Source organism: Theropithecus gelada, chromosome 16, assembly GCF_003255815.1.
Source record: "Theropithecus gelada isolate Dixy chromosome 16, Tgel_1.0, whole genome shotgun sequence".
Taxonomy (NCBI): domain Eukaryota; kingdom Metazoa; phylum Chordata; class Mammalia; order Primates; family Cercopithecidae; genus Theropithecus; species Theropithecus gelada.
The window spans coordinates 55,409,191-55,434,744 of record NC_037684.1 but is presented as its reverse complement, the minus strand read 5'-3'; the positions used below and the strand labels follow the sequence as shown (position 1 = coordinate 55,434,744).

At 65.9% G+C, this 25,554-nt stretch overlaps 2 protein-coding genes across 2 annotated transcripts in view; both read left to right on the top strand.

The window, feature by feature from the left end:
- The window catches only part of CCDC57 (coiled-coil domain containing 57), a 104,591-nt gene extending 103,102 nt beyond the window's left edge, over window positions 1-1,489 (top strand). The window contains exon 16 of the mRNA XM_025363493.1: window positions 1,090-1,489. Coding sequence (XP_025219278.1) covers window positions 1,090-1,274 — 185 coding nt within the window. The 3' untranslated portion in view covers window positions 1,275-1,489. The remainder of the gene's footprint in view (window positions 1-1,089) is intronic.
- Window positions 1,490-4,359: 2,870 nt separating this feature from the next.
- Window positions 4,360-24,368, top strand: FASN (fatty acid synthase). Its single transcript, XM_025361645.1, has 43 exons — window positions 4,360-4,607; window positions 6,241-6,374; window positions 7,147-7,299; window positions 8,896-9,069; window positions 9,247-9,447; window positions 9,769-9,891; window positions 9,968-10,083; window positions 10,186-10,320; window positions 11,076-11,538; window positions 11,761-11,948; window positions 12,265-12,454; window positions 13,100-13,194; window positions 13,421-13,555; window positions 13,633-13,836; window positions 13,929-14,044; window positions 14,240-14,412; window positions 14,486-14,677; window positions 14,758-14,838; window positions 14,931-15,107; window positions 15,288-15,467; window positions 15,538-15,741; window positions 16,231-16,535; window positions 16,907-17,296; window positions 17,376-17,540; window positions 17,640-17,761; window positions 17,855-18,009; window positions 18,091-18,294; window positions 18,423-18,573; window positions 18,654-18,832; window positions 18,916-19,035; window positions 19,165-19,287; window positions 19,379-19,599; window positions 19,688-19,889; window positions 20,127-20,278; window positions 20,368-20,459; window positions 20,621-20,772; window positions 20,882-21,124; window positions 21,378-21,566; window positions 21,804-22,034; window positions 22,136-22,356; window positions 22,487-22,585; window positions 23,142-23,393; window positions 23,463-24,368. Exons 2-43 carry the CDS (start codon window positions 6,248-6,250, stop codon window positions 23,598-23,600), a joined length of 7,533 nt encoding a protein of 2,510 aa, XP_025217430.1. The 5' UTR covers window positions 4,360-4,607; window positions 6,241-6,247; the 3' UTR covers window positions 23,601-24,368.
- Window positions 24,369-25,554: the final 1,186 nt, after the last annotated feature.

Here is a 25,554-nt window from a genome sequence, read left to right as displayed (position 1 = left end):
TCAGCCATGCACTGGAGCCCTCTAGACCTCACCCCAGCCACGATGTGGCCACTCAGTGGACGCTGAGCTCACATCTTACTGTGGATTTTTTGTTTGTTTTGTTTTTTTGAGATGGAGTTTTGCCCTTGTCACCCAGGCTGGAGTGCAATGGCACCATCTCAGCTCACTGCAACCTCCGCCTTCTGGGTTCAAGCGACTCTCCTGCCTCAGCCTCCTGAGTAGCTGGGATTACAGGTGCCCACCACCGCGCCCGGCTAATTTTTTGTATTTTTAGTAGAGACAGGGTTGCACCGTGTTGGCCAGGCTAGTCTTGAACTCCTGACATCAGGTGATCCGCCCCGTTGGCCTCCCAAAGTGCTGGGATTACAGGCGTGAGCAACAGCGCCGGGACCTGCCATGGATTTGTAGTAACATTTTGCTGCTGTTTTACCAAAAAAAAAAAAACCCACATTCTTAATTTAAAAAATGAAAAATAGAGAAAAACTGGCCAGATACAGATCCCCTACAACACCTCTCTGCGAAGACGGTCTCAGCCGATGCTTTGGAAGGGCTACCTGGCATTTAGGCCCCAGCCTCTGTGTGTGGCACACTCCTGGGCCCTTGGCCTGTTCCCAGCCACATGGTACCCACTAGCGCGGCCTTTCCTTTGGCCTCGAAAGCCTGGCGCTGCTGGCCCATCGAGGAGGCGGGGGCAGGGGATGTGTCTCAGAGGGTAGGGACACCCGGGCGGCCTGGGAGGAGAGGCTTCGAGTCAACCATTTACCGCAGCAGCCCGCCCCCTCCTGGGACCCATTACGAAATGGCCATGGCAGGACCATTTTCAGAGCCAGATATCCAGGTGTCCAGTGGAGGGGCAGGCCCAGCCCCTGCCAAGCAGGACCCACTGAGCAAGGCGAGGCCACGGCTCTCTGGTCACTCCAGGAGGATCCTTTGGCCTTCATGGACTCCTGGAGGACAGCCAGGCCAAGGGTCACAGGGCCCCCGCTGGCCGGGGACACAGAAGCACTGCACATGTGCAGTGCGTGCGAGCACAGCCTCCTGCCCCTCCTGACGCATGCTGTTTTCTTCTCCTGTCTCTTTGCCTGATAGAGCTCCCGGCTCCTCCAGCAGTCGATAGGAGCCCCGTCAAGATGCAGGCAGGCATTGCCACCCCAGGGATGAAGACGGCAGCCCAGGCAAAGGCCAAGCCCACAGGAGCCTCCCGGTCTCATCCCGCAAAAGTTAAAGACTGCCAGAGGCCCCCCAAGATCCGTAACTACAACATTAAGGACTGACTTCCTCCCCCCGCCCCGCCCCACCCCCCTCGGGGCTTCCGCATGGTGCCTGAGCTTTCACCTCCGTGGTGGGGGTGTGTGGGCGCAGCGTGCAGGGTGGAGGCAGGGAGCTGCAGGACAGGCTCCCAAGTGCTGAGGCGACCCTGCTGACCGAAGGCCTCCCTGAGCGCCAGGCCCATTAAAACCAGGTTCTTCCCTGGGGCGTCTGCTTGGCCATAGCATTGTTTATCTGTCCTACTTGGGAAATGCAGTATGAAGTGCTTGTGCCAGAGCCTGGCCTGCCTGTGTCACCACCCACAGCCACCTGCACACCAGTGGTGTCGGGGACAGCGTGGCCTCTTCCTCAGAGCCTGGTAGTGGGTAGGGGTCAGAGCAGAAAGCCCACCCACAGAGCAAGTGTCTCCCGAGAGTGCCATGGGAGGAGCCCTCCCAGGAGTGAGAGCCTTGGATACCAGTGAACCTGGCCAAAGTGACCCCTGGAAGCCAGGTGGGCACCTGGGCCTCATGCAGGTCGCGGTGTGCATGTCAGGCGCTGACAGGGTGGAGGCCAACCCAGGACAACGGTCCCTGCTGGGCCTTCCACGCCCACCCCCACAAAGGATAACAGCAAGATATCCCTGCCACCTGGGTGCCCAGGGCCAGGTACCTGCAAGGACGAGAAACACACATGTAAACTGATGCCCGTCTGCCTGGAACACACTACACTACCCCGCCAAAAAGCAATTCCAAGAGTCCTTGCATGTCCTCCACACGGACACAGTGCTCTGCAACCAGCACCAGCAGGAGGGTGACTTGTCGGGGGTTCATGTCCCACCCCCACTCCTCCAAAGCCCTGCCTCTGTCCCCCCCCCCCCGCCTGGCACCCAGGCCTGGTCACACTCTGCCCACAGCAGAGTGCAGGGGTGGAGGCAGCCGGTACCCCGCTAGGCGAAGTGACAGGCCTTGCCGTATACCCTCGGGCCACCTTTCTGAACCGGGCAGACAGCTTCTCTGGGAAGACGATGGGAGAACGCTGCTCTCAGCCCTAACCTGCCATGCTGCCTCGGCAAATCATGGGACCTTTGCAGCTTCGGTTTACACCCGTGTAAAATACAGACAGTGCCATCAGCTGGCCTAGCTCAAAGGTGTGCAGGCTGGATAAACGTGACAAGCAGAGATCACACCGCACAGACAGGCTGCAGTCCCCAAGGCAGGAGTCACTGCCGCGCAGGCATTTGAAATTAGCGTCCCTCACTTGCTTCATGCGAATCCACAGACGGAGGTGGGGATGGGCTGGGGGGCTCTCAGTGCTCTGTGGTCTCCCACACAACCTCTGCCTTTTGGGTTCAAGCTATTTTCCAGCCTCAGCCTCCCCAGTAGCTGGGACTACAGGCACGCGCCACCGCACCCGGCTAATGTTTGTATTTTTAGCAGAGATGGGGTTTCACTACATTGGCCAGGCTGGTCTAGAACTCTTGACCTCGTGATCTGCCCGCCTTGGCCTCCCAGAGTGTTGGAATTACAGGCGTGAGCCACCAAGCCCGGCCGCTGCCGCTCACTTTCTGTAGAAGCCCTCGGGGTGCTGGACGAGTCTCCAAGCTCCTTGGGAGCCAGCCAGGGCTCCCCTGTAGCTGGCCCAGCCCCCAACAGGCTGCAGAGAGCAGGGCCCTGCTGGCCACTGACCACCAGCACTGGCAGCCCCCAGGGCCACCTGGGAGGTTTGGAGCATGGAGAGCCGGAGCTGTGTGCCTGCATGCCTGAGGCTGACACAGGGCCTCACCCTGAATCAGAAGAATCCCCGCAGTGGGGACAGCAGTGCGGGGCCAGCCCCAGCCCTGTCTCCCCTTGTCCTTCCTTGAGCCTCCGTCCCACGGTGCGTGAACCACAGCCCCAGAAGGGAAAAGACGCGTGGAGTGGCCACGTGACCCTCAGGCCTGCTCTCAGGAAAGGGAGGAGGCCGCGCACCTGCAGAGGGGCCGGGGCCCCAGTCTCCGGTTCCCCTTCAGCGGCCCGGGCTTCCTGAGCCCAAAAAGTAGGACATGCAGCCAGGGACACCTGTGGCCTCACAAGGCCCGCTTGCCCCCCGTGGGGTGCGTGGCCCCGCAGGCGCGAGGCTGCCAGAAAAGGGAGGGCACGCTTCAGGGCTCAGGCTGCCGAGCTGGCAACCATTCGAGAACGGAAATCACTCGGGAGGGAGAGAACGCACGAGGGCCGGGCTGAGCCCCCACCCGTGGGTGCGCCCTGAAAAACTCGCAGCCTTCGCCCAGGGAAGCGGGGCAGCGGCTCCCTTTGTTCGCACCACACCAGGTGGGTGTCCCGGTCGACCCCGCTGGCCACGTGGCCGCGCCCCTCCCCTCCGCTGAGCTCCCGCGGCCTGGAGTGCGCTCGCCCGTTCGGCCCTGCGCCTCATCCCCATCCCCGGGAGGCTGCCAAGGAGGGGCCGTCGGGTGGGTTGGCGTCCGTCTGGGTTCCCCGCCGGCCCCGCGAGGAAAACCCGGGAGGCGCTGAGATGACCGGCAGTAACCCCTGCCCGGGTGCCCGCGGCCGGGGTCAACGACCGCACTCGCGCCGCGGCCCGCGCGGCATCCGGGACCGCCCCGCCGCCCGCCCATCACCTTATCGCCTAGCAACGCCCACCCGCGCGCCGCCATTGGGCCGGCGCGAACGCCCCTGGCACCCGATTGGTTGCTGCCGCCGCCGCGCCACGCCCTCAGCCTACTCCGCGCGGGCAGCGACGGCTGCGTGGAGTCGGCGGCCGAGATGCGGGCAGACGGGTCCGTCCGTCCTTCCGCGCGCCTGTGGGTCCGAGCGCCCCGCCGCGGCCGGCGGGAACCCCGGTGTGGCCGCGGTGTAGTCCCCAGTGTGGCCCAAGCATTCCCATCCCGCACACGTGGCGCCGGCGAACACGGGGGTCGGAGGCGCGCCGCGGGCTCGGTCACAGCCGCGTGCTCGTCCGGGCCCGCGAGGCGGGAGGCGGAAGTCGGGGGGCGGTGGTTTCCCGCCCGCCCCGCCCCCGGCACCCCCCAGGCCCAGCCCCACCCCCCGGCGCGTTCCCGCGCAGGGTCCCGGCTCGGGCGGCGGCGCGCACGGGCATCACCCCACCGGCGGCGGCGCGCCGGGTCCCGGGGCGCAGCCCCGACGCTCATTGGCCTGGGCGGCGCAGCCAAGCTGTCAGCCCATGTGGCGTGGCCGCCCGGGGATGGCCGCTGTTTAAATAGCGCCGGCGCCGGCCTAGAGGGAGCCAGAGAGACGGCAGCGGCCCCGGCCTCCCGCTCCGCCGCGCTTCAGCCTCCCGCTCCGCCGCGCTCCAGCCTCGCTCTCCGCCGCCCGCACCGCCGCCTGCGCCCTCACCAGGTACGAGCAGCCGGCGCTGGGGCCGGGGCGCGGGTCGGGGTCGGGGCCGGGGCCGGGGCCGGAGTCCGGGGGGCGGCCCGGCTCCTCATCCTCCGCCCTCAGGGCGCGCATGGCCTGGCCCCGTATCCGGGGGTCGCCTCCACGGCCTGCCTGGGTTTCGGTGTTTGAGCCTCTTCGGAAGCGCCCGGGGCCCCGCGGAGCAGGTGGGCGGATGGCGGGGGAAGGACGCCGGGGAGCGCCGCCAACAGCCGACTTCGCTTCCCCGGGGGGAGGCCGCGGACCCTGGAGGGCCTGGAGGAGCCCCCAGCTCGGCCTCCCCGCGCCCACAAAGGCGCCGCCGGGCCCTGTCCGCCGCATCCTCCTCCCGGGGCCGCCCCGTAGCCGAGGCCCAGCCCGAAGGGGACGCCGCGAGGGAGGAAGGGAGTGGGCGCCGGGGCCGGCCTCCCCATCACGTGGCGCCGCCCGGACGAAGCGCAGGGGTCCCGAGCAGCCCCCGCCCGGGGCGAAGGGAGGCCGGGCGCGCGGCGGTGTCCCCACCCCCTGCCTGGCCGTCGACCCCGCGTGAATAGCAAGCGGCGAGGACCCAGCGTGCGGGCCTGGAGCCGGCCCGGGGCAGCCAAGCCTCTGTGAATCGCGGTGGGTGGGAAGGCGGCCGCCTCCCTGCCGGGACGGCCCGAGGGAGGCCGCACTGCCGAGGGGCGGCCCGCACATCAGGCCCTGGGGCCTCGTGCAAGTGGCCAGACCAGGGCTGGCCTCCGCCCCCTCCCCCCAGGGCTGCCCCAGCCCCCATTGTGGATGAGGAGCCGGCAGCCTGGGCACCCGTTCGGGGTCTTAGGGACCCGGGCCTCAGGGAGGGCCTGCTGTGTTCTGGGTCGGTATGGGGAGGCAAGCAAGTGTCTGTGGGTTCACCCGCGCAGGTGAGGGGTGCCAGGCAACACCTGCGTGTCCTGGCCAGGAGTGGTTCTCCAGGTTGGACCCTGCTGGAGGGGTTGGACTGGCTGGGTTGGTCCACAGTGGGGCAGGGGCCCCTTTTCCCACAGAGCACAGGCCTATCCCCGTTTCGTCCCTCCCCAGCCTTGGTGGCTCTTGGACTGGCCTGGACAGCAGGCCTCCACCCCAGCACGGGTGGGCATGGGCGCTGAGTACCCCCCTCTAGGGCTCTCTGCCACCTCCATGCCCCGGCTTTGGGACCCTGCCTCTCCGTTTCCTTGATGCCTCTTATGCTGGCCACCTGGAGCCTTGTCCCCATCTCGGGTGGCCTGCCTGCCCCTCACTGTGAGCCCCCGGGCGCCCCTAGGGATGGTCTGGGACAAGCTCCAGGAGCCTTGGAGGGCTGAGGCTCTGCTGAGTGGAAGCCGACACAGGCGCAGAAACTACTAACTCCTGGGGAGGCCAGGGCAGCAGGGCCCCAGTGGGGTCCCCTAGCCAATACCCGGAACTGAATGGGTCAGGGCCCAGAGGTGGGCCTGTTCCCAGAGCACGCAGCCCCTCCCAGCGAGAGCGGGGCCAGGGCCCACATGGACCCTCAGGGTGGCGCTTGGCCCACCTGGGTTGTCCGCCCATCCTGGGTGCCGAGGCTAACGGGGGTGCTGCGGCCGGGATGTGTGGGGCACTCACACGGCCCGCCCCGCAGAGCAGCCATGGAGGAGGTGGTGATTGCCGGTATGTCCGGGAAGCTTCCGGAGTCAGAGAACTTGCAGGAGTTCTGGGACAACCTCATCGGCGGTGTGGACATGGTTACGGACGATGACCGTCGCTGGAAGGCGGGTATGTGGCTGCGGGACTCCCTGTGCCCGGGGTGGGAAGTCCGCACACCAGCCTCCCTGCTGCACTGTGTCCTCACCACCCAGGCACTGGCCTGAGCCTGGTGCCAGCCGCAGAGCCACTGGTCACCCATGGGCGAGTCCAAGCTGCAGCCTCCTTCCTGGACATTGCACCAGAATGGCCTAGAAAATGCGCCCAGGAGGCTCCCCCAAGAGCTGCAAGGCCAGGGGCCAGCCCAGGCAGGGCCCACCTGCTTGTTACGGAGAGCCAAGCTCAGAGGATGGGTCACGGGCTGGGGACTGTCACCCATGCAGGGGGCAGGTGGGGGCCAGAGCCCTTCCAGCCAGGCTGCCTCCGCCTGTGTCCTGAGCTGGCAGGTTGCATACCAGGTGCGCTCCGGGAGGCTGGTCCAACTCCCCCACGCCCAGTAGGCTCTTCCACAGAGTAGCTCTACCTGACGGGCAAGCTGTGAGTCAGCATGGTGGAGCTGAGGCAGCAGCCAGGCAGAGGGTCCCCCAGCCTCACTCCCACCGAGCTCTCTCTGTTCTGGGGCCCATCTCTGGATTAGGGCTTGGGTCTTGTGCAACAGACCTGGTCGTACCAGTCCCCGCTTTGGGGCCACGGTCTTCCCCTCCTGGGGAGCCTGTTCCATTGTTTGGGTCTCCCAGGCATAGCAGAGAGTCCTTAGTTCCACCATGGTCCCTCTAGGGACCCCACAGGGCCCCCATCTCTGGGCAGCGTCAGTCAGAGATTTAAACACTTGCCTGTCCCGCAGGGCTCTACGGCCTGCCCCGGCGGTCCGGCAAACTGAAGGACCTGTCTAGGTTCGATGCCTCCTTCTTTGGAGTCCACCCCAAGCAGGCACACACCATGGACCCTCAGCTGCGGCTGTTGCTGGAAGTCACCTATGAGGCCATCGTGGACGCAGGTGGGTCGGGCATTCGAGACTGCTGTGCCGAGGGCTCCTGCTGCCTGTGTGGAATAGGCAGTGCTCTCTCTGTTCTTGGTTCTGGTAGAACCAGGTGCCGGCACCACCTGCGCTCCCTGGCTGTGCCCCTGGCCAATGGGCTCAGGGAGGTGTGGGCCACGGGGTAGGCCACAGTTTCACAACTGCACCCCAGAGGTGTCATGGGTGTGCCCTGACCTGGGTGTACCAGTTTCCTCGCTCCTATGTCTGGCTGGTGCTGGGGCAGGGGCAGGGGCTAGAGTGACGAGAGGCAGAGCAGGAGGTTCTTGAGGGGCCCTCTGGGCCCCCACCCCACCAGCCAAGCAGCAGGTAGCACTGGCCCTGCTGTCTCTCCGCTCCCGTCCTCCCCACCACCCTGCCCACGTTCCCCAACCCTAGGCATTCCTACCCCATCCCGCCAGCCTGGCCCACGCTCTGGCTGGCACGTGACCTCGGACAAGCACAACGCCATTTTTTTTTATTATTTCTTTTTTATTTATATTTATGTGTTTGTTTATTCATTTCTAAGACGGGGTCTCACTGTGTCACCTAGGCTGAGTGCAATAGTATGATCTCAGCTCACTGCAACCTCCACCTTCTGAGTTCATGCCATTCTCCTGCCTCAGCCTCCCATGTAGCTGGGATTACATGCATGTGCCACCACGCCTGGCTAATTTTTGTATTTTCAGTAGAGATGGGGTTTCACCATGTTGGGCAGGATGGTCTCGATCTCCTGACCTTGTGATCCACGCACCTCGGCCTCCCAAAGTGCTGGGATTACAGGCGTGAGCCACTGCGCCCGGCCACACCGTTTCTTAAGGTTCAGGAGCTCCCTCCCTGGGTGGAGAAGGACCTCCTGATGGGGGAGGCTGAGCCCCTGGCTGCCCTTGGGTGTGAGCGGTTCACACACCCACCCACCCTAGGGCAGAGCCAGCCCACCGGGGCAAGGAGGGGCCCTACTGGCTGAGAGGCGGAGGCCCTTCCCCTGTGCCCTTCCTGCTGCCAGGCCCCACCCCGAGACTGAGGTTCTGCTCCCCTGGGGGTGGCCGGTGTTCCTCTCTCCTTTCTGAGCTTGGACACTTGGTCTTTGTCTCCTCGGCTCCTTATCACGGCCTGTCCTGGCGCAGGCTGCCCTTGATGCTGGAGAGGCCACTGGCCAATGGGCTCATCAGAGCTTGCCGGTGACACAGGGGCCAAAGGCGTCGCCTGGGGACAATGCAGCCTTCTGTCCTTCCCGGAGCCACTCTGGCCGCGCCTGGTGCCCTCCCCTGGGCCCGCCTGCCCCTTCTGCCTCGTTCCCCCTGTGACCTGGTTCTTGTTCCAGGCCTCACCTGGGCTGGCTGCTGCCCACAGGCTCTGCTCCGGCTCCTCTACAGCACACCTCACCCTCCTTAGGCCCCTTCCAGGGTCCCACTGGGATGGCCCCCCACCCCAAGCCAGTAGGCTGAGACAGGACCTTCACCCTAGAGCTGCATGGGCGGGCGGGCGGGCTGGTGGGCGGGCAGGCTGGCGGGCTGGCTGATGGGCGGGCTGCACTGTGGGACCCAGCCATGGGGTCTTGACCACTGTTTGTGGCAGGCATCAACCCAGCTTCACTCCGAGGGACACACACTGGCGTCTGGGTGGGCGTGAGCGGCTCTGAGGCCTCGGAGGCCCTGAGCCGCGACCCTGAGACGCTCGTGGGCTACAGCATGGTGGGCTGCCAGCGAGCCATGATGGCCAACCGGCTCTCCTTCTTCTTCGACTTCAAAGGTGGGTCCTGCCCAGCCTCCTGCAATGGTGGGTGGCCTTCAGGTCCCCACATGCTGAGCAGAAACCACGTGGTGTGGGCTCATTCCGTGTAGCGTGTGTCCCGCCTGGTGGCGGGAGGTAAGCCCGGGGTCTCCTGGGCTCGCAGCCCCACCTGAGCCGTGGCGCCCTTCCTTCCAGGGCCCAGCATCGCCCTGGACACGGCCTGCTCCTCCAGCATGGTGGCCCTGCAGAGCGCCTACCAGGCCATCTCCAGTGGGCAATGCCCTGCCGCCATCGTGGGGGGCATCAATGTCCTGCTGAAGCCCAACACCTCCGTGCAGTTCCTGCGGCTGGGGATGCTAAGCCCCGAGGGCACCTGCAAGGCCTTCGACGCAGAGGGTGAGTGTGCGGCCGGGGCAGCCAGGACAGTGGCACAGGAGTGTGTGGCCGGCACGTCCTGGGCAGCCAGGACAGTGGCATGGGAGTGTGTGGCCGGCGCGGCTGAGGCAGCCAGGACAGTGGCACGGGAGTGTGTGGCCGGCGCGGCCGAGGCAGCCAGGACAGTGGCATGGCCCCCTGCACCCGCCCCATGCTGTGTAGCATCCTGCCAGCTCCCGGGACCCCCCACCCAAACACCCACGCCACACCCCAGAGCTCCTCCTGGTGGGGTGAGGGCCAGTGTGGGGCTGAGCCTGGGGCCTGAGGTGCTGCTCCGCCCAGGGAACGGGTACTGCCGCTCGGAGGGTGTGGTGGCCGTCCTGCTGACCAAGAAGTCCCTGGCCCGGCGGGTGTACGCCACCATCCTGAACGCCGGCACCAATACCGATGGCTGCAAGGAGCAAGGTGGGCTCTGCCGGCGTGCCTGGGGGCAGGTGGGAGCTGGGGCTGGGGCCGCAGCACTGAGCCAAGCCCTCCGCAGGCGTGACCTTCCCCTCTGGAGAGGCCCAGGAGCAGCTCATCCGTTCCTTGTACCAGTCGGCTGGAGTGGCCCCTGAGTCATTTGAGTACATCGAAGCCCACGGCACAGGCACCAAGGTGATGCGCCCCTGCCAACTCACCACCCCATGACCCTAACCCATGCCCACGCCTGGAGAGGTGGCCTGGCCAGAGCCCCTGACCCCCCCGTGTTTCCCACAGGTGGGTGACCCCCAGGAGCTGAATGGCATCGCCCGAGCCCTGTGCGCCACCCGCCAGGAGCCGCTGCTCGTCGGCTCCACGAAGTCCAACATGGGGCACCCGGAGCCAGTCTCGGGGCTGGCAGCCCTGGCCAAGGTAGGTGGAGCTGGGCTTGGGGGACCCTCAGCCCCCTGCTCCCTGGGACTGGGTTGCGCCATGGCTGGGCACTGCTGCTTCCCGTTTGCCAAGTGGAGGCAGGGGCTTCCCCACCAGGAACCCCTGTCCCCCGGGCTATGCTTCGGGTCTGAGCAGAGGCACTGAGGCTGACAGCAGGGAGAGCTCATAGCCAGGCTCGCTGGACCTTCCCTGGGGGTCTCACGTCCTGCCGAGCGCCTGCCAGACATGGAGCCAAGCTGGAGGAGCCGCTTGGGTTGGAAGAGCGAGACAGGAGCAGGCCTGGGGGAGGTCAGCTGCAGCATCAGGGTCTCCCGTGTTGCCCACCCGTGTCTACAGCTTCCCAACCCACTAACAGAGGCCTGTGGCTCTTCAGAGACCAGGCACAGGAGCCCCGACACCCGCAGTCACTCGGGTCTTCTGCAGCCTCTGAGATGCAACATCTGGACCAAGGGGGCCTTAGTGTTCAGGCCACAGCCAGGCTTTGGAGGGTCCGCGTCAGGCTGGGAGGCAGCAAGGCCCGAAGGGGAGGTCTTGGACCTAGCTGAGGGCAGGGCCACGGTGGCTCAGTCATCAGACCCCTGTGCCATGGCAGGATTAGGTTGGGGACAGGAAGTGTGTCGGAGAGGGCCCTGGAACCCTGGCCCCACGTGAGCGTCCCGGGGCGGTGCCTGCCCCCAGCTCAGGCAGCAGTGCAGGGAGTGGGGCGGCTGCCCACCCACCATGTACCCCCACAGGTGCTGCTGTCCCTGGAGCACGGGCTCTGGGCCCCCAACCTGCACTTCCACAGCCCCCACCCTGAGATCCCAGCACTGTTGGATGGGCGGCTGCAAGTGGTGGCCCAGCCCCTGCCCGTCCGTGGTGGCAACGTGGGCATCAACTCCTTTGGCTTTGGGGGTTCCAACGTGCACGTCATCCTGAGGCCCCACACGCAGCCGCCCCCGGCACCCGCCCCACACGCCAGCCTGCCCCGTCTGCTGCGGGCTAGTGGACGCACCCCTGAGGCCGTGCAGGAGCTGCTGGAGCAGGGCCTCCAGCACAGCCAGGAGCTGGCTTTCCTGAGCATGCTGAATGACATCGCGGCCATCCCCACCACGGCCATGCCCTTCCGCGGCTATGCCGTGCTGGGTGGCGAGCACGGTGGCCCAGAGGTGCAGCAGGTGCCTGCTGGCGAGCGCCCGCTCTGGTTCATCTGCTCTGGTGAGCCCACACTCTGTCCCCAAGGTGGTCCCTTCTCTGGGGAGAGGGCAGGCGAGCTGGAGCTGGTGGTCTCCTGAGGTGCTCTCTGGGACAGGGATGGGCACCCAGTGGCACGGGATGGCACTAAGCCTCGTGCCGTGTCGTGACGTGCTCTCTGGGACAGGGATGGGCACCCAGTGGCACGGGATGGCGCTAAGCCTCGTGACATACCCTCTGGGACAGGGATGGGCACGCAGTGGCGCGGGATGGGGCTGAGCCTCATGCGCCTGGACCGCTTCCGAGACTCCATCCTGCGCTCCGACGAGGCTGTGAAGCCGTTCGGCCTGAAGGTGTCACAGCTGCTTCTGAGCATGGACGAGAGCACCTTTGACGACATCGTCCACGCCTTCGTGAGCCTAACTGCCATCCAGGTAGGACCCAGCTTGCCCATGTGTGTGCAACGCCAGCCCAGGGCTCTGGGTTTCCCTGGAGCCCAGGAGCTGCAGTCTCTAGTCAGGACCCTGACAGCCTCTTCACTGGGCAGAGCCTTGTGCTGGGGGTAGGACGGGAGCAGGGAGGGGAGGGGTCTCAGTGGGGCCTGGGTGCTGGGGCCACAGGGGCTTCTCCTGCCAGGGGACCTGGGAGGGTCCATGCGGCCGGGGTGGAGATGGCCCAGTGGGCCGGGGGCCGCCCCCAACAGCTGCACCTGCTGGAGGTTTCGAGCTGAGTGTCCTGTTTCTACCCCAGATAGGCCTGATAGACCTGCTGAGCTGCATGGGGCTGAGACCAGACGGCATCATCGGCCACTCTCTGGGGGAGGTGGCCTGTGGCTACGCTGACGGCTGCCTGTCCCAGGAGGAGGCTGTCCTCGCTGCCTACTGGAGGGGGCAATGCATCAAAGAAGCCCATCTCCCGCCGGGCGCCATGGCAGCCGTGGGTAGGTGTCCCCGAGGTCTCCCGGAGGGGCCCCCAGCACCTCCAAGAAAGGAGGCTGCCTTCTCGCTGTGGGGTCCTCACCTGCAGCCCTGGCCTGGCCCCTGTAGGATAGAGTGGCCCCCGCTGGCCCGGGGATACCCAGCTCAGACACAGCCGTGCGCAAGTCCCCGTGCAGCTGCCCCACTGCTCCCACACCTGGCAGCCTTGGGCCTAGGCACGTGCCCATGGGCATCAGGCCTGCGTGGAGCCCCCTGGGACACAGCCCCGGCATAGTAAGAACCCAGGGGCTTTGGTGAAGCCAACACACCGGTCGCCAGGGTTCCCTCAGACTGGTGCCCTCCGTTGACACCCATCTCAGCCCTGTGGGCCACATGTGGGCAGGGCTTGGAAAGAACCGGGACTGCAGAGGACTGAGGGGCCACCATCTGGGACTGGGCTCCCAGGAGCTGCCCCTGGCAGCTCTGTAATGACACCTCCACCCACGGGTCAAACACAGCAGGGGGCGAACGTTTCTCATGAAGGCTCCAAGGCTGCCATTACCATGCCTATCATTACTGCCCCCAGCTGCAGGCGGTGTCCTGGGTAGGTGGGTGGCTGGGAGCGGCTCAGTCCCCACGCTAAGCCTCTGAGGCTGGCTCTGCCATAGGCTTGTCCTGGGAGGAGTGTAAACAGCGCTGCCCCCCGGGCGTGGTGCCCGCCTGCCACAACTCCAAGGACACAGTCACCATCTCGGGACCTCAGGTGGGTGCTGCGGCCCAGGCGGGCTCCTCTGTCCCCTGCGCCTGCCATTGCAAGTGTGGCAGGGACATGCGGCCACGGTCTATGCCCCGTGAGGCTCTGACGGGCCTGGGGATGGGGCAGGCTTGTCCCCAGGTCCCTTGCGCATTCCCTCTTGGTTCCCTCTACCTCCCTGAGCCTGAGGTGGGTGCCCGGCCAGGATGCTCATCCAGGCTCCCACGATGTCCAGGCCTCTGTGTTGGAGTTCATGGAGCAGCTGAGGAAGGAGGGTGTGTTTGCCAAGGAGGTGCGGACCGGCGGTATGGCCTTCCACTCCTACTTCATGGAGGCCATCGCACCCCCACTGCTGCAGGCGCTCAAGAAGGTGCGCTGACTCGGCCTGGGGGGCGCGGGGCGGGCCGGGGTGCCCGTGACCCAGCACTGACCTGGCCCCTCATGCAGGTGATCCGGGAGCCGAAGCCACGTTCAGCCCGCTGGCTCAGCACCTCCATCCCCGAGGCCCAGTGGCACAGCAGCCTGGCACGCACGTCCTCCGCCGAGTACAATGTCAACAACCTGGTGAGCCCTGTGCTGTTCCAGGAGGCCCTGTGCCACGTGCCTGAGCACGCAGTGGTGCTGGAGATCGCGCCCCATGCCCTGCTGCAGGTAGGCCCAGCCTGGGGGCAGCGGGCGCCAGGAATCTGGGACGGGCACCTCGGCTGAGCACCAAGGGAGCCCACGCGCCCTGCCGCCCCCAGGCTGTCTTGAAGCGTGGCCTGAAGCCGGGCTGCACCATCATCCCCCTGATGAAGAAGGATCACAGGGACAATCTGGAGTTCTTCCTCACCGGCCTCGGCAGGCTGCACCTCTCAGGGTGGGTCCCTTCCCATCGAGGGCCTCATCTCCTGCAGTCGACGGCGTGGGGTGGGTGAGCAGGGCTGCAGGACCCTCACTGACCCAGGCTGGTGGGAGCAGCCCTGGATGGTCCACCACAGGGAGTGGGTCGGCTGAACCCAGAGCCCCTGGACCCCGGTGACGGATGTGCCGCCTGTGCCTCCCTTCTCCACAGCATCGACGCCAACCCCAATGCCCTGTTCCCGCCTGTGGAGTTCCCAGCGCCCCGAGGAACCCCCCTCATCTCCCCACTCATCAAGTGGGACCACAGCCTGGCCTGGGACGTGCCAGCTGCCGAGGACTTCCCCAACGGCTCTGGTTCCTCCTCGGCCGCCGTCTACAACATCGGTGAGCAGGGGCCCAGCGGGTGGGCAAGCTCTTCCCTCCCCACACCAGTGCTGAGGCCTGTGCCCTCCTGCAGACACCAGCCCCGAGTCTCCCGACCACTACCTGGTGGATCACACCATCGACGGCCGCGTCATCTTCCCCGCCACTGGCTACCTGTGCATAGTGTGGAAGACGCTGGCCCGGGCCCTGGGCCTGGCCGTGGAGCAGCTGCCTGTGGTGTTTGAGGACGTGGTGCTGCACCAGGCCACCATCCTGCCCAAGACTGGTGAGGGGCACCCCAGGACCAACGCGGGGGCAGCTGGGGGCAGGTGCTGCCCTCTGATCTCTGACTCTCCTGCTCTGCAGGGACCGTGTCCCTGGAGGTACGGCTCCTGGAGGCCTCCCGCGCCTTCGAGGTGTCACAGAATGGCAACCTGATAGTGAGTGGTAAGCAGGGCTGGTGGCGTGGGAGCTGCGGGGGCTGTGCCCGCTGGCCATGCCACCCGTCTTCAGGTTCTTTCACACCTGCCTGCCTGCAGGGAAGGTGTACCAGTGGGAGGACCCTGACCCCAGGCTCTTCAACCACCCGGAAAGCCCCACCCCCAACCCCGAGGAGCCCCTTTTCCTGACCCAGGCTGAGGTTTACAAGGAGCTGCGTCTGCGTGGCTACGACTATGGCCCTCACTTCCATGGCATCCTGGAGGCCAGCCTGGAAGGTGGGTACTGACCACGCTGCTGCCCAAGCCACCGGGGAGGGCGGTCGCCATTGTGGGGGCCACAGAGGGCACCCACGGCTGGGCATGCAGCCTCGGAGGGAGCCGAGGGGCCCGGCGGGCTCTGGGAGGTGGGCCCAGGGACCTGGGAGCTCCACAGCACCAACCAGGCCCTGTGTGCAGGCGAGTCGGGGAGGCTGCTGTGGAAGGACAATTGGGTGAGCTTCCTGGACGCCATGCTGCAGACATCCATCCTGGGCTTGGCCAAGCGCAGCCTGCACCTGCCCACCCGCATCACCGCCATCCACATCGACCCTGCCACCCACAGGCAGAAGCTGTACACGCTACAGGACGACGCCCAAGGTAGCCCCGCCCCGGCCCCAACCCAGGGCTCCCAGCCTACTGTGCCACACTCACCCGGCTGTCCCCACAGTGGCTGACGTGGTGGTGAGCAGGTGGCTGAGCATCACAGTGGCCGGAGGCGTCCACATGTCCCGTGTCCACACTGAGTCGGCCCCGCGGCGGCAGCAGGACCAGCAGGTGCCCATCCTGGAGAAGTTTTGCTTCACGCCCCACGTGGAGGAGGGGTGCCTGTCTGAGCGTGCTGCCCTGCAGAAGGAGCTGCAGCTATGCAAGGGTGAGGTCCCGGCCCTGCCAACTTCGGACACCCCTGGCGATGGGGAGCGATCGCCTCCCTTTCGTGTTGACCCCAGACTTGCCTCTCCATGGGGCCCCCTTCGGAGTCAGCAACCCCAGCTCAACTCTCCGGCCGGAGCTCATGATGGCAGCATCCCTCCCTCCCCAGCCCCCCGTCTTCCTTGTCCCTGGTCATTGTTTCTCAGTCTTGAAGGGGGTCTTGGGGGCAAAAATGACAGATTCAGCCCCAGGTCACACCTTGGCTAGGCAGAGTAGCCTCTGCAGCTGAATGCGGCCCCTCACTGTGTCCGTGGTGGTCAGGAGTCAACGTCACAATGGTGGGCAGCCCCCTCCTCATCCCTCAGCTATTTCTTGTCCTGTAGGCAGAGCTGGGTGTTGGCCCCAGAAGGACAGCGTGGGTCTGAGAGCCCATGCCAGGCAGATGCCCTGGGGCTTTGGGAACACCAGGCCTGCCTCCCTCCCTCCCCAGGGCTGGCGCAGGCACTGCAGACCAAGGTGACCCAGCAGGGGCTGAGGATGGTGGTGCCCGGACTGGATGGGGCCCAGGTCCCCCAGGACCCCCTACAGCAGGGACTGCCCCAGCTGCTGTCAGCTGCCTGCAGGCTTCAGCTCAACGGGAACCTGCAGCTGGAGCTGGCGCAGGTGCTGGCCCAGAAGAGGCCTGAGCTGTCAGAGGACCCTCTGCTCAGCGGCCTCCTGGACTCCCCGGCACTCAGGGCCTGCCTGGACACTGCTGTGGAGAACATGCCCAGCCGGAAAATGAAGGTGGTGGAGGTGGGTGCCTCCTGGCAGCCAGGCCCTTGCCCTGAACGTCGTGCGACCCACCCCAACATCAGTCACAGAAGGAGACACAGACACGGGGAGGCCCTGGGCAGTGGGAGGGGCCGGCCAGCTGCCTGTGGTTCTGTGCAGGCGTCCTGTGCAGTCCACACAGCCACCGTGGAGGGCCCGTGGGCTCCAAGAGGTGCACCTAGGCAGGACCCCAGGGATAAGACCAGTGACATCTGTGCGTGCCCGCGGCTGGCACCATCATCGGGTTGACGGGGAAGCCTTTCTGCCAGACTCTGGTCTCAGACATTTTGCTCAGCCCCAGGTCAGGGGCACCGGCCTGGTGTGGGGCTGATTCCAGAATTTACCCCCTTCAGGTGCTGGCTGGCCACGGCCACCTGTATTCCCGCATCCCAGGCCTGCTTGGCGCCCAGCCCCTGCTGCAGCTGAGCTACACAGCCACCGACCGCCACCCTCAGGCCCTGGAGGCTGCCGAGGCCCAGCTGCAGCAGCACGACATTGCCCAGGGCCAGTGGGACCCTGCAGACCCTGCCCCCAGCACCCTGGGCAGCACTGACCTCCTGGTGTGCAACTGTGCTGTGGCTGCCCTTGGGGACCCGGCCTCAGCTCTCAGCAACATGGTGGCTACCCTGAGAGAAGGGGGCTTCCTGCTGCTGCACACACTGCTCCGGGGGCACCCCCTCGGGGAGACCGTGGCCTTCCTCACCTCCGCTGAGCCTCAGTATGGCCAGGGCATCCTGAGCCAGGTGCGGCCGCCGGGCAGGGGGACGAGGTGGGGGCCGGGTGAGGACCAGGCCGGCCGGGTGCTGACCGCCACCCCCACAGGACGCGTGGGAGAGCCTCTTCTCCAGTGTGTCGCTGCGCCTGGTGGGCCTGAAGAAGTCCTTCTACGGCTCTGCACTCTTCCTGTGCCGCCGGCCCGCCCCGCAGGACAGCCCCATCTTCCTGCCGGTGGACGACACCAGCTTCCGCTGGGTGGAGTCGCTGAAGGTCAGGACCCGCCCCACTTCCAGGCCCCACCCCACTTCCAGGCCCCACCCCACTGCCCAGCTTGCCGAGTGTGGCCTGACCGTCCCTGTCCCGCTGCAGGGCATCCTGGCTGACGAAGAGTCCTCCCGGCCTGTGTGGCTGAAGGCCGTCAACTGTGCCACCTCGGGCGTGGTGGGCTTGGTGAACTGTCTCCGCCAAGAGCCCGGCGGGCACCGCCTCCGGTAGGAGCACGGCCCCTCACCCCTTCCCCTTCCCCTTCCCCTTCCCCACTCGTCTCCCCGTCCCCAGCCTGAGCTCACCGCCTCTGCCCCCAGGTGCGTGCTGCTGTCCAACCTCAGCAGCACCTCCCGCGTCCCGGAGGTGGACCCGGGCTCTGCAGAGCTGCAAAAGGTGTTGCAGGGAGACCTGGTGATGAACGTCTACCGCGACGGGGCCTGGGGGGCCTTCCGCCACTTCCTGCTGGAGGAGGGTGAGCCCCCCACACTGCCCTGCCCCTCCCGGGAGACTGCGCCTGCAGGCCCCGCAGTAGCCCCACCTCCTGTTTCCCTAGACAAGCCTGAGGAGCCCACAGCACACGCCTTTGTGACCACCCTCACCCGGGGGGACCTGTCCTCCATCCGCTGGGTCTGCTCCTCGCTGCGCCATGCCCAGCCCTCCCGCCCCGGCGCCCAGCTCTGCACGGTCTACTACGCCTCCCTCAACTTCCGTGACATCATGCTGGCCACCGGCAAGCTGTCCCCTGAGGCCATTCCAGGTATGGGTGGCGTGGGGCCGTGGGAGTGGACCGGACCGGGGAACAGAGACCCCAGCAGCCAGGACCTGACTGGAAGCCCCTTGGGAGGGAAGGGTGGGCAGTGGGGGGCTCAGTGCCGTCTCCCCCAGGGAAGTGGGCCTCCCAGGACAACCTGCTAGGCATGGAGTTCTCGGGCCGAGACCCCAGTGGCAAGCGTGTGATGGGACTGGTGCCCGCCGAGGGCCTGGCCACCTCTGTCCTGCTGTCACCGGACTTTCTCTGGGATGTGCCATCCAACTGGTGAGTGTGTCCAGGGTGTGAGCCTGGGCCCCACGTGGATGGTGGCCAGGCCTGCACTGACCCACCTGCTGCATCCCCAGGACCCTGGAGGAGGCGGCCTCAGTGCCCGTCGTCTACTGCACAGCCTACTACTCGCTGGTGGTGCGCGGGCGGGTGCGCCCCGGGGAGACAGTGCTCATCCACTCGGGCTCCGGCGGCGTGGGCCAGGCCGCCATCGCCATCGCCCTCAGTCTGGGCTGCCGCGTCTTCACCACCGTGGGTAAGGCCCTGCCCCCAGAGCCGGGCGCCGCCCTCCTAGCCCCACCACCCCAGCTCACCAGCGGCACCTCCTTTCCCCACCAGGGTCGTCCGAGAAGCGGGCATACCTCCAGGCCAGGTTCCCCCAACTTGACAGCACCAGCTTCGCCAACTCCCGGGACACATCATTCGAGCAGCATGTCCTGCGGCACACGGGCGGGAAGGGTGAGCAGCCCTCACAGCCCCCACAGCCCCCGCCTGCCTCCTGCCCAGGGAGAAGCGGGGTCTGGCCCGTTGGGCGGCGGTGGCTGGGCCTGCAGTGGGTGTGACTGTTGGGCCCCTCTGGCGCCGTAGGTGTTGACCTGGTCTTGAACTCCTTGGCGGAAGAGAAGCTGCAGGCCAGCGTGAGGTGCTTGGCTCAGCACGGTCGCTTCTTGGAAATTGGCAAATTCGACCTTTCTCAGAACCACCCACTTGGTGAGGCCGGCAGCACCTGGGCGGGGGTGGGCATGGATGGGTGTGGGTGGACGTGTGGAAGGCCCTGGGTGAGCACGTCCCCTGCCCACAGGCATGGCCATCTTCCTGAAGAACGTGACATTCCACGGGATCCTACTGGATGCGCTCTTGGATGGCAGTGCTGAATGGCAGGAGGTGGCGGCGCTCCTGCAGGCCGGCATCCGGGATGGGGTGGTACAGCCCCTCAAGTGCACAGTGTTCCCTGGGGCCCAGGTGGAGGACGCCTTCCGCTACATGGCCCAGGGGAAGCACATCGGCAAAGTCCTCGTGCAGGTGAGGGAGGAGTCCTGGCGCCTCGGGCATCCCAGGCTCTGGTCCCCAGGCAGTGCCTGAGCTGGTGGGTGCTGCTGCCCGGACGCAGGTGCTTGCGGAGGAGCCGGAGGCAGTGCTGAAGGGGGCCAAACCCACGCTGATGTCGGCCATCTCCAAGACCTTCTGCCCGGCCTACAAGAGCTACATCATCGCTGGAGGTCTGGGTGGCCTCGGCCTGGAGTTGGCACAGTGGCTGATCCAGCGTGGGGCGCAGAAGCTCGTGTTGACCTCTCGCTCCGGGGTCCGGACAGGTGAGTCGGCAGGGGTGCCTGTGGACCAGCCTGGGCCAGGCGCAGCCCCGGGCCCCTGAGTCCTTCTCTGTAGCCCACCATCGTGGGCTGTCACGGCGTGTGGGGTCTGTTCCCCTCCATCTTGGCGGGCGCTTGCTGGACAGGGCTCTGCGGCTGCTCCCCACTTCCCCAGCCTGGCATGTGGGGAAGAGACTGTGTACCCTGGCCCGGTCCAGCCCACAGTCCTGTGTCCCGCAGGCTACCAGGCCAAGCAGGTCCGCCAGTGGAGGCGCCAGGGCGTGCAGGTGCTGGTGTCCACCAGCAACATCAGCTCCCTGGAGGGGGCCCGGGGCCTCATCACCGAGGCGGCGCAGCTCGGACCCGTGGGCGGCATCTTCAACCTAACCATGGTGAGGGGAAGCCCCGAGACCAAGGCAGGGCCTTGTGTGGGCGGGTGAGGCCCTGGAGCCGCAGGGAGTGCTGAGGATGCCTCCCCCAGGTCTTGAGAGACGCCATGCTGGAGAACCAGACCCCGGAGTTCTTCCAGGACGTCTGCAAGCCCAAGTACAGTGGCACCCTGAACCTGGACAGGTGGGCACCGCGCAGCCCTGCTCCCCCCTCTGCTGGGGTCTGGGCTCAGGGCTGTGGGAGCCGAGGTGGTTCGCTGACAGCCCTCTCTGGCCTTTCCTGGGGTGGGAGGTTGGGGGTTCCTGGGGGTGCCGGCCGATGGGGAGTGACACGCGTGCCCACAGGGTGACCCGGGAGGCGTGCCCTGAGCTGGACTACTTTGTGGTCTTCTCCTCTGTGAGCTCCGGGCGCGGCAATGCCGGACAGAGCAACTATGGCTTTGCCAACTCTGCCATGGAGCGCATCTGCGAGAAACGCCGCCACGAAGGCCTCCCAGGTGGGCCCCACCCTCTCCCCTTGGCCCTGCCCACCCCCACTCTCCCAGTGGCCACTCCCCACCCCCACCTTCTCCCCGCAGCCCTGCCCACCTGCCCCCTTGCCCACAGGCCTGGCCGTGCAGTGGGGTGCCATCGGCGACGTGGGCATTTTGGCGGACACAGTGAACATCAACGCCACGGTCATCGGTGGCACGCTGCCTCAGCGTGTGGCCTCGTGCCTGGAGGTGCTGGACCTCTTCCTGAACCAGCCCCACATGGTCCTGAGCAGTTTCGTGCTGGCTGAGAAGGCTGCGGCCTACAGGGACAGGGACAGCGAGCAGGACCTGGTGAAGGCCGTGGCACACATCCTGGGTGAGCACTGCCAGCAGGAGCCGTGCCAGGTGGTTCCCCTGCTGGCATCAGGGTCTTGGGACGGACATAGCAGTCATGGCCCTGTGTGCCTCAGTTTCCCCATCTGCAGAGCCAGGGTGCGGGCGCAGGTGTCACTGTGGTGATGGTGCGTTGGGAGATGCACAGCCTGCACACCCCTGGGTGTCAGCCCTGCCCCACGCAGGCCGTCCCCACGCCCCCCCCCGAAATTGCCAACCGAGCACATCCCTTCCAGGCATCCGCGACTTGGCTGCCATCAACCTGGACAGCTCACTGGCGGACCTGGGCCTGGACTCGCTGATGAGCGTGGAGGTGCGCCAGACGCTGGAGCGCGAGCTCAACCTGGTGCTGTCGATGCGCGAGGTGCGGCAGCTAACGCTCCGGAGACTGCAGGAGCTGTCCTTGAAGGCAGATGCGGCCAGCGGTGCGTGCGAGTGACCAGGCGGGAGTGGGGTCTCCGGGCTGCCCCAGCCCTTCCTCCTTGCTATCTGGACCACGTCCCAGCAGGCATCCCACCCTTCATCACGGTGCCATTCTGAGCATTCCACCCCGACTCCCACCAGACATAGCACCGTGGGGACTTGCGTGCGTGTCTGTGTCCTTGCGTGGGTGCCAGGGCCGTGCAGCCAGACCAGCCAGGCATTTGCCCCTGTCTTCACAGAGCTGGCATCCCCCACGCCCAAGGAGGACGGTCTGGCCCGGCAGCAGACTCAGCTGAACCTGCGCTCCCTGCTGGTGAACCCCGAGGGCCCCACCCTGATGCGGCTCAATTCAGTGCAGAGCTCTGAGCGACCCCTATTCCTGGTGCACCCAATCGAGGGCTCCACCACCGTGTTCCACAGCCTGGCCTCCCGGCTCAGCATCCCCACCTATGGCCTGCAGTGCACCCGAGGTACTCCTGGGCCCTCCTCTGGACGTGGTGGTCAGTGCTGGCCATCACGGGGCCCGTGGCTGCCACCTGCACATGCTGAGTGCCTGGCACTGCCGTTGCAGCTGCGCCCCTCGACAGCATCCACAGCCTGGCTGCCTACTACATCGACTGCATCAGGCAGGTGCAGCCCGAGGGCCCCTACCGCGTGGCCGGCTACTCCTATGGGGCCTGCGTGGCCTTTGAAATGTGCTCCCAGCTGCAGGCCCAGCAGAACCCAGCCCCCACCCACAACAGCCTCTTCCTGTTCGATGGCTCGCACACTTACGTACTGGCCTACACCCAGGTGAGAGCCAGGCCAGCCCTAGAGGTCTGTGGCACACATCTGGGCTCCTTCCCTGTGCCCGGCTGTGGGGGATGGTCGCTTGGGAGGCTCCGCCCCTTCCATCTGTTCAGCAGCTCCTCCTTCCTCTCAGAGCTACCGGGCAAAGCTGACCCCAGGCTGTGAGGCTGAGGCCGAGACGGAGGCCATATGCTTCTTCGTGCAGCAGTTCACGGACATGGAGCACAACAGGGTTGGTCCCCGACACCCCTGAGGCTGCCGGACCCAGAGCACTGGGCAAGAAAGGAAGGGTGGGATGGGACGCCAAGAGCTTTATTAAAGGCCCCCCGGCTTCACCCCTTTAATAGCCGATCCCGGCTGGATGCGGTGGTTCACGCCTGTAATCCCGGCACTTTGGGAGGCTGAGGCAGGCGGATCACCTAAGGTCGGGAGTTCGAGACCAGCCTGACCAACATGGAGAAATCCCTTCTCTACTAAAAACACAAAAATTAGCCGGGCGTGGTGGCACTCTCCTGTAGTCCCAGCTACTCGGGCTGAGACAGGAGAATCGCTTGAACCCAGGAGGCGGAGGTTGTGGTGAGCTGAGATCACACCATTGCACCCCAGCCTGGGCAACAAGAACAAAACTCTGTCTCAAAAAAAGGTGCAGCACGGTGCTGTGGGTGCTGCCGGCACCTGCTCAGAGCCCAACCCCGCAGGTGCTGTGTGTGCTGCCGGCACCTGCTCAGAGCCCAACCCCGCAGGTGCTGTGGGTGCTGGCGGCACCTGCTCAGAGCCCAACCCCGCAGGTGCTAGAGGCGCTGCTGCCGCTGAAGGGCCTGGAGGAGCGCGTGGCGGCCGCCGTGGACCTGATCATCAAGAGCCACCAGGGCCTGGACCGCCAGGAGCTGAGCTTCGCGGCCCTGTCCTTCTACTACAAGCTGCGCGCCGCCGAGCAGTACACGCCCAAGGCCAAGTACCATGGCAATGTGATGCTGCTGCGTGCCAAGACGGGTGGCGCCTACGGCGAGGACCTGGGCGCGGACTACAACCTCTCCCAGGTGTGCAAGCGGCCTAACGGGAACGGGGACGGGAGTGGGTGGGGCAGCGGCTGATGGCACCCCCTGCAGGTATGCGACGGGAAAGTGTCTGTCCACGTCATCGAGGGTGACCACCGCACGCTGCTGGAGGGCAGCGGCCTGGAGTCCATCGTCAGCATCATCCACAGCTCCCTGGCTGAGCCACGTGTGAGCGTGCGGGAGGGCTAGGCCCGTGCCCCCCGCCACCGAGGCCACTCCGCCATCCCCACCCCCTGCCACACAACAGGGCAGGAAGGGTCCTGCCGGTAGGACCCTGCCCGGCCCAGTGCCACTGCCCTCCGAGGCTGCTAGACGTAGGCGTTAGGCATGTCCCACCCACCCGCCGCCTCCCACGGCACCTCGGGGACACCAGAGCCGCCGACTTGGAGACTCCTGGTCTGTGAAGAGCCGGCGATGCCTGCAGGAACCGGGCTGGGCCTCGTGCGCCCGTGGGGTCTGCGCTTGGTCTTTCTGCGCTTGGATTTGCATATTTATTGCATTGCTGGTAGAGACCCCAGGCCTGTCCACCCTGCAAAGACTCCTCAGGCAGCGTGTGGGTCCCGCACACTGCCCTCATTTCCCCGATGTCCCCTGCGGGCATGGGTGGCCACCCAGGCCTGCTGGCTGTGGCCCCCTCTTGGCCAGGCCTTGGCTCAGCCTGCTGCGTGGGAGGTCGTGTGGGCCAGTCCCCGAGGAGCTGGGTCCCTGCACAGGCACACAGTGCCTGGCCACACCCATGATGCAGGGCTGGCCTCCAACCCTGCGGACTGCGCCGGGCACTAACTCCGTGTTTGGTGTTTGTCTGTGTTTGTTTTTCAAGAAATGATTCAAATTGCTGCTCGGGTTTTGAAATTTACTGTAACTGTCAGTGTTCACGTCCGGACCCCGTTTCATTTTTACACCAATTTGGTAAAAATGCTGCTCTCAGCCTCCCACAATTAAACCGCATGTGATCTCTGCCGCCATCTTTTCTTCCCTCCTCCCTGACCCGGCAGCTGCAAGCTCTCCAGCTCCGCCCCACCCAGTCACGGGACCGTGAAGGGGATGCCCTCTGTCCTCTGATCCCCAGTTCCCGCACATCCCTAGGCCATGTGCCAGAGCCGGGGCTGGGCCAGGGAGTGAGGAAGGAGCCTGCGTGGCAGCCCCGGGTTTCCCTGGAAGGCACTGGGACTGGCGGTGTATCAAGGTTCTGGCCAAGAAACAGCACCAGTAAGAAACGTGTAGGAGGTGCAGACATTGGGAAGTTGGCTTCAGCTGACGAGGAGAGGCCCATTGTGGAGAATAGTATTTGCTTGAAGTCAGCAGATTGTAGGCATTCGCCCCTGCCAAAGATGCCGTCACAGCCTCACCAACACAGTAGCGCCACGGGCTGCCAGGCTGACACAGAAGATTTGGGTTTAGGCAAAGGAGTAGAGGCTGAGAGGGAGGAAGGAGCAGGGAGCCCTGGGAACCTGGACCCCAGCATTGAGGGGTGGGGTGGATGCAGCCTCCAGGACCCATAAGGGCAGCACCCCATGGGTGGCTGTGCGGGGGCACTGGGTAGACATGAGCTTGGGGTAGAGACAGGAGGCGAGAGCCCAGACTGGATTTCGGGAACGAGAAGAACAGGCCAGCCTGGGGTTCCGGAAAGCACAGCGTGCCCACAGAAGAGGCCTTCCAGTGAATGCCAAGGCACAGAGGTGGGTGGGGGCTGGGAGAGCCCCTGTTGGAGAGGCAGGGGAGGGCACCGGGGTCATCTCCCAGGGCAGGGTAGTGGGCCCGGCCTGACAGAGAGGCTGAGGTTGAGATGGGCACAGGTGGCCAGGACTACAGTGAATACCAGGGGCCTGTTGGGGGGTGGGCCTGGTGCAGCGGCTGCAGGTGGGCAGTATCCAGGCATGAGTGTGAACAGCAGGCAGGCATTGGAGCGAGGCTCAGCCACACCCCTTCTGCGGTCCCCCAACACTGGGCAGGTGCTCCCTTCAGCCGTGGCCCCCTCTGGCTTCTGTCCACCCCTCCTCCAACAACTTCCACCCCAGCCAATGCACACAGGCTCAGGGCCACCAGGGAGGACGAGGCTCACAGGCCTATCTGGGGGTGGCCTGGGGCTGATCTGGCCTCAGAACCCAACTGCTTTAGCTCCACAGCCTCAGGCCCTGCAGGG